A 17500-nucleotide genomic window follows, 5' to 3' on the forward strand; every position below is an offset into this window, starting at 1 on the left:
GAGGAGGCACAAACCACAAGTCATTGACTTGCAATAACATCAACAAGGAAAGACAACGTAATATGACCGTCGATTAGCCAAGGCTATTTCCAATTTAAACCAGAGGTGGTCATTGAAACACGCAAAATCTAATAGGAGTCGCAGCGACCCTTATTAGTCTTCTTGATTTGTTCGGTCCGAACCAAGAAACAAAACAGAGTTTTAAAAACCTTCTGCTAACGATGAATATTGAATAACGAAACGACCAATAAAGTTAACTAAATTATAGAATAAAAAGCAAAATGAGAAAGTCAAATCCTCAAACATAACAACTTACTTCGATCAAGCTCCAAAGATAGTGATGCAGTGAAAATCTGGAATAAAATGCTGCGCAGCACAGTCTCTGCCCCCCTACTGCGTGGTCAGAGTTCACTCTAAGTTTATCACGTGTGCTGGATGGAAAAACTTTCTACTTTAATTGTACGGAAACGAATCAATCGGCAATGAAAACAATTTTGTTACATAATTAATCCTAATTTTTGACAATTTGACCCAAAGAAATCTTGCAGATGAATTAGTTTTGACGCAACCATACCCAACCCCTTTTGCGAACATTAAACGAAAATGCACCGGACACCGGCCAGAAATGGCAAATCATGGCGACTTTTTTCCGGAAGGCAAGCCTTTCTATCGGAAACTTGTACGATCCTTTGGTTTGAAGATTTTTCCCAAGGGTTTGTCCCACAAAGCTCTTATGTTCCACTCCTGTTAAAGAGCCCAGAGAAGCTTAACCATAACTTTAGTGCGTTTTCTGCACAAAAAAAAATTGAAATTCGTACACAGACTCTTTTCAAGAAACCACGTAGCTACATAACCACTTAGCCGCGTAGTAACGTTTAGCCGCGTAGTAACGTCGCCATTGTTTGAGTTACAGAAATAGAATTAAGGTTAGTTCAAACGTTCAAGCGTTTCTTCGCTGCACAAAAGACTTACCACACGCCAAAACGCTTTAAAAAAAATTGCGGCTAACGCGCAAACTGTGGCTAAGCGGCTAAGTTCAAAGAATGGCAAAAAACGTTATAAATATTCATCATTCTTGAAGCGTCAAAAAAGGTGAGTTATCGCATAGCGATGATCGTCACTGATCCTTGCAAGAGATAGAAGTACTATGGAAACTTACATCTCTCTGTTACATAGAGCCACGTAGCCACAGTTTGCGCATTTTGCACGTTAACAGCGTACTCGCTCAGTCAATCACTAGTTTAGTAGTAGCAGCCACGTAGCCGCGTAGTCGGGAACGAGGAAGCGTTGCTTCGTGGAGCCGGGTATTCCGCAATTACTTCCATAAATACTTCTCCTTTCAACAGATTATGTGAGTCCATTTTTAGCGTGTATGCGACCGTGGGCTCGATTTCCGCCGCTCTCTCGAGTTCGGGTATCCTCCCCGAGAAGAGACGGCTGGACGCGTGAGCGATAGATCGTGTCTGTAACGTAAATTCAAAATATAATTTATGCGAAGTTAATATTTGCATTAGACAACACAAAAGATTGATTTTATCAAAACAGTAATTACATAACAGTGCTCAAAAGTCTGTGCGAAGTTTCCAGATGAAGCGAGCTTGAGTTTGTGGTTAAATGATCAATGTGAGTTTGAATTCAAGTGGCGAATCATCATTCATCAACAAAATCTTCGGCCGCTTCAAATCTCTCAATCGGCCTCAACGGCCCCTTCGTTCTGTCACCACGAAACTCAGCAGCAATTTTCTATTAATCTTGAGGAATTTTGCTTGCTCTTACATTAGCAAAATCTGAGGAGAACTTGCAACGGAGGTTTTGCACGGCAGCCATGTTGTATGGCAGGAACAATGAAATTGTTTTGCATTAGAAAGAACATTTGTTCCCATAGGAAAAATAATCTATTGGTCCTGCCATGCAACATGGCTGCCGTGCAAAACCTCTATAGCAATAGATTTGAAAGCCGTATTTTTCCCTTGGCGCCAACTGGAAAATTAGTGAGGTTTCCGAACTCAGGCGGTAGAAAATTCTCCAGCTTCTCGAAATCTTTCCGCTGTCATAATCTTGGATGTTTCCCACCTTAAAGATAATGTAAAGCTCGAACTAGCCGGGTCAAAGAATACCTTCGCAGCCACAACTTGTACCAAAAATTATAATATAATGCGGCCTACTCGATTTGCGCAGGCGAGTTTCTGATTGGCGGATATTAACAATGGCTCATCTCACGCGTCCAGCCGTGATTTCGGGAGTGAGCGCTGGCTCCTTTCCCGAAACAGCGGCTGAGAATCGAGCCTAGTGCGAGTGAGTCTGTTGAACTTTCATAGGCATACAGATCACTTCACTTCCACTAAAACAAATCACTCGGTGAGTAAATCTCAACAACCTCAGCAACGACCCAACCTCGTTCCCAGGCTCGCTCTCTCGCTCCGTGGGGACGGGTAGGAGAGAACCCTGGGAACGAGGTTGAGCAACCCACATGTTGAAACAGTCGGTGAGTTCCTTGAACCCGCTCAGTCATGTAGCTCAGGGGTTGTTCTGGGGTGATGAAGATCGAAAGGTTGTGAGTTCTGATATCCATCGGAATTCTTTTCTTTCTCTTTCGTTTCCTTTGGCATCTGTTCATATCGTTTTACTATAGACATACTATATTTACCGTAACGTAATCGTCATTTCAGAAAGCATTTTCCGAAACGCACTGTTTGGCTCTCCTATGTTTTTATCATCTGAAGGTTTTTAAAAATCATTCGAGAATATTCGTTCAGTTCATCGATTTGGTATATTTTTGGCGACCTAGTAACTTACAGTGGACTTCTAATTTGGAACACAAGGAAGGTGTATTTTTATTTAAAGAGCAAAAATTATGTAAGATAGTTTCTCGCCCTCCATAACAGATTTGCGAGTCCTCACACAATGTCCTCCCCAGAGTCCGCTTTTCTTTTGGTCAGAGTCCATGTTCTTGGTGCTGACCAAAAGAAAAGCGGACTCTGGGGACGAGACGCTAATATATCTTTGTCTTTGTCCGCATATTAATCCCACAATGCTTTGGGCGCTAGATCGTGACGTCCATTGAAAAGAGTGCTCAAGCTGCACAAGCGCTACGTAATAGTTAACATAAAAATGTTTTACAGGATCAGACGGCCCATCTGATCACTCAGAAATGGCTTTGTCAGATATTATCAACCCCTCAGTGAGGCAAAAAGCGCGCTTGGAAATGGAACAAAAATAAACTTCTTGACAGAAGATGATTCGCCACGAAGAAGTTTGTCTTTCAAAGAGAATGTCGGAAAAAATCCTGAGCACACACAAAAGCTTATCTACAACACAAAAATTGCTCCTTTCTATAAGAATTATGAAATCGTCGAAAGAAATTACGCGAATTTGGATTGGTTCATTGCGCTGTTTGCTCCTGCTGCGGTGGTCGAAGTAATTACTTTGGTATTTGTTTTACGACACTCCAGTGTGCTGGCAGGTATTTTTTCACAGGTCACATGTCACGGGTCAAGGGACACGGAGACCATAATAACCTCGTTTACTTCGTTTACGGTCGTTATAGTTGATTCTGATCGTCATACTCCACGGAAATAATCTCAATAGAAGTGCTTTTTGAGAGGTATTCTCGCTGTCCACAATCGTCAGACCCTAAAGGATTTGTAATGGTTCAAAGTCGGCAAAATTCCCATACATAAGTTAACGGTAATTTAAGTCGTATTTGCCCCCCGACAAATATGGCGTAAGCAATACAATACTATACATACTTAATTGACTGCTCCCCTTAGGGGCTTTTCAGGGCCAATGAAACACAACGAAACAACAGAACAGAACAACAACTGTTAAGAATCCCAACTGGCCGGAGGCAAACCAGTTGGCTATTTACAAGTGCAGCTGGGAAGTTGAACCGGGGACTACCAGGATCAAATTCAACGAGTGGCCAGAGCGAGTCTTGGACCCAGGATCTCCGGATCTCAAGGCAAGCACTCTAACCACTGGGCTACACTGCCTCCCTGAAACAGTGGAAAGGTCTATACTACACTTTGTCTACTTATTTTAAACTTTACATTACTTACGATTTCTTAAGTGAACTAATGTTCTTTTATGTTCAAGCGTTAGATTTGAAAGGAAGTGCGCGGTCTTGAGATGAACACTATTAGTGAGAAGGTCACAAACTGCCCCTAAACAGCTATTAACAATGCCTGAAAATTACACCGCAGACTGCAGAGTGCAGACCAGGGGTAAAATTCAGACTTGGGGTAATGTCAACGGGGTTAATGTCTGGGTTGCAATGCGGTCACCAGGGAAGACACGTGGTTCTGAGGATACGGCTCTTAGTTACGGAGTGAAACTTCTTTGCGCAAGTGGTGCACATTATCAAACCAGTTGCTAGGGTCTTCGGGCCCCTTCAAGTTTTTTGGTCTCTTTTGGTTATTCACATCAAGGTTTTAGCGCAGAAAGTTTCAACTTTAAATACGAGTAGCGTTGCGTGAGCTCGGCCGGCGAGCGGCAGCGAGGTAAACTGAATCACACCGAAATAAAACACGCTCAAGAGCGTTAAGCTTGTATGTAGTTTCAGAATTTTTGTCGGTTTAAATTAAGATCATTCAAGTGCATAAGGTAAGAATCGTAGTCGCCTTTTACGTGATGTAATCCTTAGCAGTAGCTAGGAATAATTATGTATAATTCTTGCATTTTGATTTGTTCTTGTCTATGATCTATTAGAGGACAGACGCACGATTGACGTCACCATCAGCTTTTTATGCGAATATAGTTTGATTCTTTATTATTTAAAACAGATAGATTCCATGTGGCCGCGCGTCTGTTCATGAAAAGGTCACACAAGACGTCAAAATGTGGTAAGAACATCAGTGACAGCAACCTCGAACTCAGGCTCTCTCTCTTCTCCTCCCTTGTCGACGACAAGTCGACGACAAGGGAGGAGAAGAGAGAGAGCCTGGGTTCAAAGTTGCAGTGGCACACTCGCCTATCGCCTCGTGTGCCATTTTTTTGTTCTTACCACATTTTGACGTCATCTGTGATCGATCACTGAACATGGAATCCCATTGTGAAATATACTCTCAGAAAATTCTCGCGTACCTTGTCCACCCAAACCCGTCAACCTGGGACACTATATGGTGGTCTGGCATGACGTTAATCTCAGTATAATCTAAAATGGCGATGGATTTAACCCAGTGTCTTCGTGCTTTAGAAATTTCTGTCCTTGAAAGAAAAGAGGAAGATGTTCTTTCTTCAGTAGCAGCTATTAATCAAAAGGTTATTGATTCAGGTCAGTGAGGAAAAACGGCGCGTTCGAAAGGTTGAAGTCGACTTCACGCGTGGTTTGATTAATAGTATAATAATTAATAATAATATAATCACTTTATTTAACTTCCATGCTTACAGTAGGTGCCCCAGAAATTGAATAATGAATGAATATGTAGTTGACCACTCCCCTAGCGGCTTCAGGGTCAATGAACAGCACTTTGGGGGGAACTTTGCCAGACTGCTTGTATTTTAGAGAGTCTAACCATTTGCAGATGTCAAATACCAAGGCAGCACTTTTTCCTCAGTTAAGAATAGCACATTATTTTGATCCAGTTGGTTGTAACATTATGATCAAATTGAATAAGCCATGTATCTTCCTGGTTGGTACATTTGGGACCACTGAGACAGTGATAAGCACTTCAGTACTTGTTTGGCTCAGTTCTGACTTCTACTAGGTGGTACTTTGTTGGGAAATGTAATTGTCTTTCATTTGAGTTCTTGTCTTTAGTTAGTAATAATAATTTAGGATACGGTGTTGTCATCTGCTGGTGTTGAGAGCACTGGTGCAGGAAATGGAAACAATGTCATAGAAGTGGAATTACTCATTGGAATTTCTTTTGCAATAATTTCCTTTGTGTTAATTGTGAACCCACGGCATGCAAATAGATAACTCATGCATTATGACAAGTTGTGCGTAGAATATAATGTTGACGCATATAAATTCGATGGTCAAAACTAATTTTTGTGTTAACCCTGGTGCGGTATATTCCACCAAATTTGCGCCTCAGTCATTCAGTGTATTTTCTTTAATACTCTCTGTGATTAATGAACATCATCTGGTTCAGTAAGAAACTGTAAAAGTTACAAATGCTAGCGCTAAAGCTTGGACATGCACAAAACCGTGAAACTGTCCCTTTCACCACATCCGTAATGTTAGGTAGAAAGATAGATAGATTATAGATAGATAGATAGATAGATACATGTAGATAGATAGATAGGTTTATTAGAAATATCATCGAGCAGCTGAAAGGCTGAATTGCATGACTATTTATAATGTAAGTATAAATAAAAAAATATATAACTATTTGCAAGCTAACCCTAGCCCTATAAAGCTATTGGCTTTACGTACTTATCTATTTGACATCGAGGGAATAAAAGTGTTCACGTAGCATTTTGTACCGATGACAGGGTGCTTAAACTGCCGCTGCTTACGGAGACAATAGTGTGGTTCATTAAGGTCTGGTAAAAGATGGCTTAGCTTGTGACATGGCTCAGACATAATTGAATCAAAAAAATTATTACATAGTTCGATTCATCTGTCCTTGAGGGTCTCTAGATTACACAAAGAGAGCCTTTCATGATAAGACATGTCATTTGGAGAGATGATTGACAAAGCTCGCTTCTGTACACGCTCTAGTTCGTCACTTAGATAGGCTGGCAAAGCATGACAGAATACAGGTGCGCAATACCCAGCACAGGCCTAATGCAAGTAGAATTAAAACTAACGATATCACTAATAGGGACCTCTGCGTGCTTCAGCAAAATGAGAAAATACATGCGCTTATTAGCCTTTCTTATGACTTCATAAATATGATAATTCCACTGGAGAGTGCTAGCAATGGTAACCCCTAGATGTTTGCATGATCTACTGACTCAAGCTCTTTGGAATCGACGGAAATAGAATTAAACCGATGTTTTGATTTTTTAAAGTCAATTATTAGTTATTTATTACATTTATCCGCATTTAAATGGAGTTTGTTTCTTCTTGACTTGACTTGTTCCACCTTCATGACAGAGCACTGGATACTACTATTTCCGGGCTTCGGGACAACCTCGGCCAGTGTTGTGGTGTCCACGTATTTCCATGCTTGTGATTCTGATGGATGGAGATCATTTATCATTAGCAGGAAAAGCCAAGGACCGAACTTAGTGCCTTGGGGAACGCCAGGGGGCACCAGACCCCACTCAGAGAAACAATCACAAGACAACTTGACACACTGGCATCTATCAAATAGAAAATCGCAAACCCAGCGGGCTACTCCACGTGGAATGTTCAGTGAGAGGATCTTATCGACTATGATGATCGATGAGATCAAACGCCTTCTTGTAATCCAAAAGTACAATCCTCACTGCAGAACTGTTTCCAACTGTGGCTTTCGCCTGTCGTGCACCATTGAGATTAGAGCTTGTGTAGTTGATGACTTTGGTATGGCGCCAAACTGGTTTGGATCAATAATATCCAGAACTGCAGGACCCATATGATTTTACACTATAAATTCCTCAGCTACTATAGAGATTACTGGAGTTAAGGAGATAGGCCTGATATGTTTGGTAATGATGGTAACATGCTTTTCTTTAGGTGAAGGCATTACATCCGTGTACTTCCATGAGGATGGGAGTTTCTGCTCATCAAAAGAGCAACACAGGAAGTCACAGATGGGGCCAGGGAGGAAATCTGCCTACTCCTTTAGAAGCCAGATTGCCAACCCGTCGCGACCAGATGCTTTGCGGGATTCAGAGCCAACAGCACTGAGCACACTTCAGATACGCTGGCCTGGGGTTTAACAATCTCTGAATCAATAGCAGACGATGGAAGACTGTCAAGCGGTGCATAGTCCTGCATAGGCTGTAAAAGAGCTGCATTGATTAAATTAGTGTAATGAGACTACGTTATGCTTAAAGGATTAATGGGATCACCAGGGTGCAAACAAAAAAATGCAAGTCTCCAGAAAGAAATGTATGGCAAGAAAGCTGTGTCTTCCCTCAAAAGCTATGATGTTGGACGAAGTATAATGCATTTTCACTGCGATTTTGTGAGACGTGGTGGTGACCAATATTTGTGCATGGAAATTGGAAGTTTTAGTGTGATTATTGTGATAAAATCTATCAATTAGTACACTAACTTTTTCTCTCGTAACATTGATTGTGGAAGTACCAACTTTGGAATAAATTTTAGGGAATTGACTCAAGAAAGCCTTTTCTATATGTAATGACAACGGTGTATCAAGATTGTTTTCTTTTTACTTATAACAATTTAGAGCATTGACACGGCTGCTGTAATTTTACCCCCTCAAGGGAGAGAAATTGTTGTGCGCAAGAATGTAAATTGTTTACTGAGTATTTAGGCTGTGGAGGGATGAAACCAGTGATATAAAACACAGGGAAGTCTGAAAGTTGTCAAGCAATTTTACATCATCATTGTCATCTGCTGGTTTTGAAGCTGTTACTTTTCTCTCCCGTCTAATTCAGTGGAGGAAGATGTTAAATATTTAAAAACTGTGGACAATTTAAGTTGTGCAACAATGCTCAAGAGAGCTGTACATGTTCAACTATGGAAAACCATGGTTCACTTTTAAACCCATCACAGACACTGCCAAATTTTCGTCTTCTATGGTGAAAGGGAGGGGATTACTTTGATGTGCTATTTTAATATTATTCACTAGTAGAGCAGATCTTCGTACTCATTGTACATGTAACCTTGTAACCTAATATAACCTAATATTTATAGCTCTGGACACGATTTATAACTCTGCAAATGTATTCAGCACACGTAATGACCACTGAAAGGCTTTATTGAGTCAGTGACCTTAAAGTTAACTTATACCTAATTTTGTACTATTTCGAAACCATGCATTACGTGATACAGACCTTAGCCTTTCTAAGGGGTGACAGGATATTTTTATTGTGAAGATCACGACAAAATTACCAATAGACCCAATTCGCTTACTCAATGCTGTACCCTATTCAGATCTCCCAGGATTAAGATTCTTTGTGTATTTGTATTTGCATTGTGATGTAGCATTCACATTTAAATAGTTGATGGCGACCCAGCGAGACCCAAAGACCCATAAACCCAGAGACCCAAGGACCTAGCGACCCTAAAAACCTATCAACCCAGAGACCTAGCGACCTAGTGACCCTGACACCCAAAGACCTATCAACCCAGAGACCCATAGTCCCACTGGTCCACTGAACCAGAGACTCAACTGTTACACACCTATGAGACCACCTGTTACTAGAGAGATTTTCCATGACGTCCTTGGTGCGTTTACACCACAAATTGCAAAGTTTGATATGTCACATTAGTTAAGGGTGTCAAGGGGAAATCTTCAGTAAATCACAAGTTTAAAAAGTTGAAAAGGGTAATACAGAATTCCTTTACTGATAAAATTATCGTTATATCACAAGCAAGATGATTCTGAGCAAAAACAACCTTTATCCAGGCGATTTGCCACAAACTTGAAAAATGTTGGGCTGACAGTTATCAAGATTACCCAAATGCAATCCATTTCAATCTTGTCCATTTGTGTCCATTCATGCTTCTCTTACCTTTTGCTGTATGTCTTTTATGTTGTTGAACAGTTTTAAATGGTTATTGCAATGTTTCATTCTACTTTTTGGGCATTTTTGATGTTATGAAATTACATCATTTTGCGTGACACAGCCCCTTTAAAATAATTATATAGGAAACAGTGCCTGTATCTTGGTCTAATTTATTTTGCAATATTTTAGGTGAGTTAGAAGAGTTGAGGAAAATTGTGATATGTCTATGTCAAGGGGACTACCTAACAGCCTTGCAGGGCAAAACATCACAGCATCTTTTGCAGGTTACAGCTGTCACGGCAGGTGAGATCTCTACCATTGTAGTGCCATCACTGATTCAGGATAATTTTGTTCTTTTTTTTCTACCTCGTGAATTGGAACTGATTTTATGCAGGATATCATGTATGGTTTTTTTTTGCAGAAATAGAATTACGGTACTGTTGTAAGTCCTTCACTAGTAGACAGGAGGGGGCAGGGTTGGTGTAGTGGTGAGGGGACTCCTCTTTCACCCATGTTGCCCAAGTGTGGGTTGAGTTTGTCGGTTTTCTTCCCTGTTGCAAGAGGTTTGTCTCCTGGTATCAGATTTTCCCCTTTTATCCAAGCTACGATTTGATCTGCCTTTGCCTTAAGTTAATATGTAGCACTTGTAATCATAAGAGCTCTTGTGCTTGGTTGCATAACCTTGAAACTCTGATATTGTTGTTATTGTTATCAGCCACTCGGTTCAAGAATTTCAAATCAGTGCATGTGCATTTTAAGTGTACAATTGTAAGTTCTTTCAGCTGTAACTGTTTTTTTAAACCATTCCTTAATTTTAATGTGATCTTTTTTGTCATTTTCAGATGTTAATAAGGTAGTCAATGAAATTTCGTTGGTATTAAAATGTGAGAATGTTAACTCTTCCCCTGAAATCAGGTATGTTACCTTGCTAATAGAAGTAAAGTGGCTAGGGCTGTACAACCTGGTTGAAGAGTTAGACTTGGGGTGCAGGGGTGGCGCAGTGGTGAGAGCACCCGCCTTCCAACAATGTGGCCCGGGTTCGATTCCCAGTCTCGGCGTCATATGTGGGTTGAGTTTGTTGGTTCTCTACTCTGTACCGAGAGGTTTTCTCCAGGTACTCCAGTTTCCCCTCTCCTCAAAAACCAACATTTGACTTGATTTACTTTCATTGTTAATTTCAGTTTACAGTGTCCCCAATTAGCGCTCCAGCGCTAGAACGACTAGACACTTAAATAAAGTTCCTTTCCTTTCCATGCATTTAAGAGGGATCGAGATAACTTGTAGAGAAGCTGTCCTAAATTTAAGAATAATAATAATTAGCAATCATCTAGCAAACATTTTGCCAGTATATTAGGGTTGGAAACCATGTATTTTGAGGTTGAACAAGCAGCATTCAAAACCATAACAAACTTGTCATGTTTAGCTAACTTGTGCGCTGTTTCTTTTCAGTCAGACCTTGGTGCTATTCATTGGTGTTGCTTGCTTAGAGCTGTTTATTCAGTACAATTGGACAGGTCCAGCCCCTGTGCCACAACTGGCTGGTATTCTCCCGGGTACTATTCAAGGAAATTCTCAACTACTTATCTTCGAAAGATTGAGTCAAGATGGACAGGTAGTAAACTTTGGATAAATCCTGATTGGGAGTCATTGATATCGTCTTTTATCATTTGCATGTGTGCACTGGTTGCATACTTGCATATATTATAATCAACAATGATTTTGCAAAGGTCATCCAAAGGGGGATAGCCCGTTGTACTTCTAGTGGCCTGTGCAAGGTGTTTAACATATTGCTGTGATATAATTTATTAGGCAGTAAATTGTAAAATGTATCTAACAGTGAAGTGAAATTACCCATTGCAGCCCATTGACAATCCTATGATTGATGTTCCACTGGTTCTATTTCTTGCCAAAATAATCTTGCTTGAAAATGAAAAAGCACTGGATATGTGCCAGGTAATTATAATTTTTTCTAGCTACTTTATTTATCTAGAGAGGGGTTGTAATGTACTGTATCAGTGTAAAGAAGAAGGGCCTCTTTGCAGAAAACCTAGAGACCTTTTTGACAAGAGTCAGGGTGGAGAAACCCTTAGCATTACGTAACAGGCTGCCATCATCTCAAACATTTGGCACAACATTTCTATTACACTACCACCCACCATTTACCACAAAATGTTTGTGCTTTCAGCTCTTAGAATAGTCATAAATTTCAAATATCTGTGTGTAGTACTAATTTTGCTAAAAATGAATTCAAATGCAGACAGCTTGCCTGTGGGCCTTAAGATGTCTAGGAGTGCAGAGACAACTCTTCCATGAAAGTAATGAGATCACAAAAAACAGAATATTCATTTTAATGGAAAGAGGTTTGTTTTTTGTGTATTTTATTAAAGGAAAAAAATTTGTTGACCTGTTACTAGTCTTGGTAATACTAACAGTGTTGTTTTCAAAGGTGGTTTATTTGTTGCCAACTAATTTGTGACAAAATGAAGTGCAATGCTATCCAGCCCTCATTCATGTTGTGGGTGAGGGATACTTATTTGGTGTACAAGTGCTCTTTTGTACACGTGTCATGATCTGTTATTATGAAGTCTGATGATTAGTAACCAGGAGGGCACTCAACCTCACAAAGGGGGTCATTAAAACAGTTGAATTAATTTGCTCAAGTAAGAAGTGGTGTGATCCTGCAGTCCTATTGGAAAAGGTTTCAGGAACATTAAGCCATTGCTGTTAATTTGAAGTGGATTTACCTCGCTTTCTTAGGAATTTGTTAGCTTTCGATTTACTGATTACAAGTTTTCAACCTAATCCCATCATTATACATGTAGCTATTGCATTGCATTTGTTTCTTTGTTCAAAGAATTAATGACCACTTTCCCACTAACTGATTCATTGGTTGAATAATAATAATTATTATTGAACTGCTGTATAACATAAAAAATGTGATTGACGGCCTGATAATTAGCCAACATTGTTTGTTTGTTGCATTCACTTATGTGTTAACTACTGCCATCTTTTCTTAGTTCACAAGGCATTAATGCAGCAGCTTACTGGAGAAATAAACAACAGGTGATAAAAAGTTCCTAACTAAATGTACTGTGATAGTGTGAAAGGACTATATATAGAGACGATTATTCATACAAAAACATCAATTTGCTACTGAGTGTGTCATGCTTCTGTTAAAAAATAACAAACCTAATCTGAGATATTTCAAAATTTGGGGCAATGCACTTTGTGTACTTGACACATTATTGTCATCAAGCAATTACAGTGCCTGCAACTCATACTAGTTTATTAGCTTGTGGGGATATCCAATCCCCACGATTGACGAGGTGTTACATACCATGAATGGTTCTAAGGTCTTCGGTAAATTAGACCTTAAATTAGACCTTAAATGGGGTTTATATGATAAACTGGTAACATTAATTAGCACCATAAATTCTCTGGTTTTCAGGAAAATGTTTTACTGTTTGTCAGTTTGGGCTGGTACAACAACGAAAAATAGTACTCTGCTTCAGAATGTACATAAATTTGCAGCTAGGGTTGCCACTGGGGCAAGATAATGTGACCACATCACCTTAATTTATATAATTTAAAGCAACTCAATTTGTTGCCAGTTGTTGTGCAACTTGAACACTGTAATGGCATTAAAATGTTTGCATGGACTAGCCCCAGCATGTCTGTGCAGTAAATTCGTTGTCAGAGTTGATGTCCACTCTTTTAATACTAGACACAGAAACAAACTGGATGTCCTGCTGTTCAGAACAGCTACTAGCCAGTGGTCTTTCGTATACAGAGCCAGTCAGCTTTGGAATGAATTATCTCAGACTTTAACTGTTGTAAATACTTTGGTTATAAAAACAAGTGATAAAAAAGAAGAACGACATTTCATTTTTAAGTTCAAGTTCATGGATAAAAAATTATGCATATGTACAATTTCTGAAACAATGGAATGAAAGGAAAAAAGCTGAAAAATATTTGCAAAGGAACAATAAGAAATAACAGAATGCGAAAATGAAGTGCAAATACATGTAAGAGGTGAAGAGAATGAAAACTATTAGAAGTGTTAAGCAAAGAGCTTTGCGCGGATGGAATCACTCTGTTTGTTTAATTTTGGCTTAAGGGCCCAGATAAAGAACATTTCAAAAATCAAGCAATCGAACTTGTTCAAACACTTCCTCAGGATCCTGAAAATGGCAGTAGAATGGTTGAAACGTCCTTCTTCTTTTTTAACTCATTTTTACAACTGTTTTACTAAGAACTTATTACATACTTCGTAAGTACCGGTAGTTTGTTTGTATTTAAAACTGCTCTAAAGAATCAGGCTTGGGAGAATTTTGTATTAATCATAGAATTATTTATTCTTGGACTCTTCTTACACTAGCTAGGATTGTTTTACACATTTGTAGCTTTTTATTGTAATAATTTTTACTGAAAAACCATTTTATTGGAGTGACAAACAAAGCTATGTACATGCTGTAATTATGTTACATATGTGCTGCTGCGAGTCTTTTGAAAAGCTTTGAAAAACATCCACAAAAAGAGTGTCCCTCAGGGCTCAGAACAAATTATGGTTCAAATTGTGAGAGAAAAATATTAGCATACAAGAAATACAAGCTATGCCCTATTAATATTATAGACTACTAACAAGTCTTTTATCAGGATATGTAGCTCATGTACTTGGCGTTTTATTGTTGTTTTGATAGGCTTCTATGCTCATGAATTATTAATGAGTGAGACAGAACATTATTCATGACGTTGAATCATTACATGTTATGAGAACAGTGTTGTATTCTGCTAGCAAGGTGCAATAATTGAATGGTTTTTCACAGTCATAATATACAGCTTTTGCAGGTACCACTAAAGGCGCTGACTACAATTTTGTATTCCTTGGGTGTATGAACTCAAGGATGCAATTTGGGGTCCTGCAAAGTGGTAGCTATAAAATAAAACGTTTTTTGTAGAACTTTTTTTCTGACAAACTTTTGGGAAAAAATGACAAACTGTATGGAAAAAAAGGAAACTTGTTGGTCTTGTTTGACCACATTAATAGTGGTGGCTAATTCCTTCTGCTGTGTTATCTCTGACGTGTGCTTCTGTGCATACAGTACAGCCCAAAAATAATGCACGCGCAAGAACTTCTTTTTGCGTCCGCAAGCCGGCAACTTCTTGCGGCTTCTTGCGGCTCCTTGCGCCACAATCCTACCAGCCGCAAGAACTTCTTTGCGGTTGGAAGTTGACACCGCAAGAACTTCTTTCTGTTAAAAAATCCTGTCCGCAAGAACTTCTTTGCGACAACATCTCAGAAAGAAGGTGATATACAAAACTCGCAACAAGACGAAATTTTTAAGGGCAAACCACGGTCGAATCTTGGGAGTTCTATGTATCACATGTAAACAAACGCCACAATGATGTTGATTTTTTGCTACGTTTGCACAAAGACTAGTCACTTGATAGCAATCAGAATAAATATCAGACAAAACCCTTTTGCTACCCAAAAATCCCAGTCAAAGAAATGTTTATCAAGGTACACTGTAGTGATGAGAATGGCTTTTTCCACGCAAACCGTTTGTAGGACTGTCGCCGCGAATGTAGAGGAATTCATTGTTGTGAAATTCACATAAATGTGAAGCTAGGATTGATTCCTGTCGGAATCTTTGAAATTTCCTCTGCATTCCTGTTTAAATATCTCAAGGAAAATGGAGTGAAAGCAGACTCACAAGACTGAATTTTTCAAGCTCGCCATTTTCATTTGTTGTCTGCTCCCGAGCACGTGGCTTTATTTCACGATCGTCACCTAAAACCAGAAATGTGATTGTTCGCGTTCACTGAGAAAAAATAAAATAAGCATGAATCAAGTTTGATTCTCTAGGGCAATTTGATGGGGAACTTGTTTTGTTTTGACGTCTTCTGTATCCATTCCGTCTTAACAAAGCCAAAAGAAAGTAAAAATAAATACAAGTACGCCACTGCGAATTACGTGACAAAAGCGTGACCAACTTGTTTTCAGCGTAATGGTTGTCATGCAAATTGCAGGAACGCAATTATTGTTATTGTTCGTCTTTTCCTGGTGATGTGCATTCTCTTTGAAAAATAATTATATCAAACAGGAATGAAACAAGCACATTTCAAAGTGTGCATTTCACATTTTGAAACATTCACTCTCCTCGCTTTTGATCTCGCAGGTGACATTCTACAATGTAGTTCCCTTGATAAGTGTTTCTGAAAGGACTTATAAATGCAGAAGCTTTTGTTTGTTATTTATTATTAGTATTGTTATGATACCACGAGTTTTCTGTTGGTGATGAAGACATGTGCTTAAGCACATAACACTGTCACCTTCCCGGCATCATATGCAAATGGCTACAAGTTCGATCTAAAACATTCAAATGTTCATTCTTTAGACGGTTTGTTATGCTTGCGAGCCTGCTTGTTGGTAGTTAATGGTGCGATTGAAGGTTTTTTTTTTTTGAAAGTGGAGAAATTAGTTACTGCTTTGAAACATTCACGTTCACCGGTCTTTCTTTTAAGCGAGTGCGTAAATACAGCCTGCGATAAATTGGGATAACCAAACATCGAGTTCTGATCTCATGGCCATCGAATGTTTCCCAATAGGAGGAAACATACCATTATATCCCTTCCTTTTGAAAGTGATTTATGTTTTGGAAAACATAATCCGTAATCACCACAGAAAAGCAACACCGACTACTCTTGCGGTTGAACCCGCTAGCTAACTTCTTGCGCTTTTTGCGTCTTGCGGTTAAGTTCGTAACTTCTTGCGGCTTCTTCCGGAAAGCTTTCTATCTTCTTGCGCTTTGAATGTTCTTGCGGATAAACCGCAATTTAACTTCTTTCGACCGCTTGCGTGTTCTTGCGGCGCAAGAACTTCTTGCGCCACTTCTTGCGCGTGCATTATTTTTGGGCTGTACTGTAGGTAAAGTAAAGGTACGCTTTATGTAACGTCAGAAGTCCCTTTACCTTCTAGAAGGTACTGGTATTCTCCCAGGAAGCAGACACTGCACTCCTTTTACCCCTCTTTCTATCAGTTCTTCATTTAAGGGTATTTAAAGCTACCTGAAGCTACTTAGCCTGCGAATGAGAGAAACGACTGCTCGAAATACGTCTGCGTTCAGAGGCAAGAAGCTACTCTGAGAATGGAAAGAAGTCGGTGCAAGGATATGAGTTCACTAGGGATTTAACTTCGGACCTCTTGCACAGAGGGCTGTACGTGCACTAACCAACTGTGCAATTGTTACTCCCTACTCCTTACTCCTGCATGTGTGCTCATTACAAAACAAACAAAGCCATATTACAATCATGAAAACAATGTTTTTTTGCATAGGGCTCTTCACTGCCAGATTCACCTTGAGCTGGGATATTTGTATCTGGACTTCTACGAAACTAAAAGAGCCAGGGTATGTGATGAACGCACTACAAGAAACAACTAGTAGCAAGAAAATCCAATGAAAGAACTGAAATACCAGTGGCGGGTCCAGACCAAGAGCTGGAGGGCAGGGGGGTTAGGGTTTGAAAAATGGGTTCTGCTCTTTCACGGTTTTTGGTGTTGTTGTCTGCAAAAAATGTGAGACATCATAAAAGGGCTTTCTTTTAACGTCCAGAAGAAAGGGGGGAGGCCACGCCCTCCATGCCCCTTCCCTTTATCGGCCACTGAATACTCTAAATGACCAGGAGGCTGGATTTTGGGGTTAGGGTTAGGTAACCTCTTAACCCATTAGTACAACTTGTTACTCTACAAATATTGTACCAATACATTGATCCCCTCTTATGTTGTTGTGAACATGGATCTCAAGAAACGTTGGCCTGTGGTGATGGAAATTTATAATCCATTGCCCTTACATAATTATTGTTATTTTTTTGTTATTTTTGTAAATCTTGCCACCTTAATCACATGGTATTTCACAAAACCATTGGC

The 17500-nt window shown here is 39.5% G+C and overlaps 1 protein-coding gene across 1 annotated transcript in view; it reads left to right on the plus strand.

The window, feature by feature from the left end:
• The first annotated feature begins 5023 nt into the window (after positions 1-5023).
• LOC138045042 (tetratricopeptide repeat protein 27-like) overlaps positions 5024-17500 on the plus strand; it is a 41353-nt gene continuing 28876 nt past the window's right edge. The window contains exons 1-8 of the mRNA XM_068891395.1: positions 5024-5272; positions 9763-9876; positions 10416-10488; positions 11023-11185; positions 11434-11526; positions 11831-11933; positions 12591-12636; positions 16910-16982. Coding sequence (XP_068747496.1) covers positions 5158-5272; positions 9763-9876; positions 10416-10488; positions 11023-11185; positions 11434-11526; positions 11831-11933; positions 12591-12636; positions 16910-16982 — 780 coding nt within the window. The 5' untranslated portion in view covers positions 5024-5157. The remainder of the gene's footprint in view (positions 5273-9762; positions 9877-10415; positions 10489-11022; positions 11186-11433; positions 11527-11830; positions 11934-12590; positions 12637-16909; positions 16983-17500) is intronic.

The sequence above is a fragment of the Montipora capricornis genome, chromosome 4 (assembly GCF_036669925.1).
Source record: "Montipora capricornis isolate CH-2021 chromosome 4, ASM3666992v2, whole genome shotgun sequence".
Lineage (NCBI taxonomy): Eukaryota > Metazoa > Cnidaria > Anthozoa > Scleractinia > Acroporidae > Montipora > Montipora capricornis.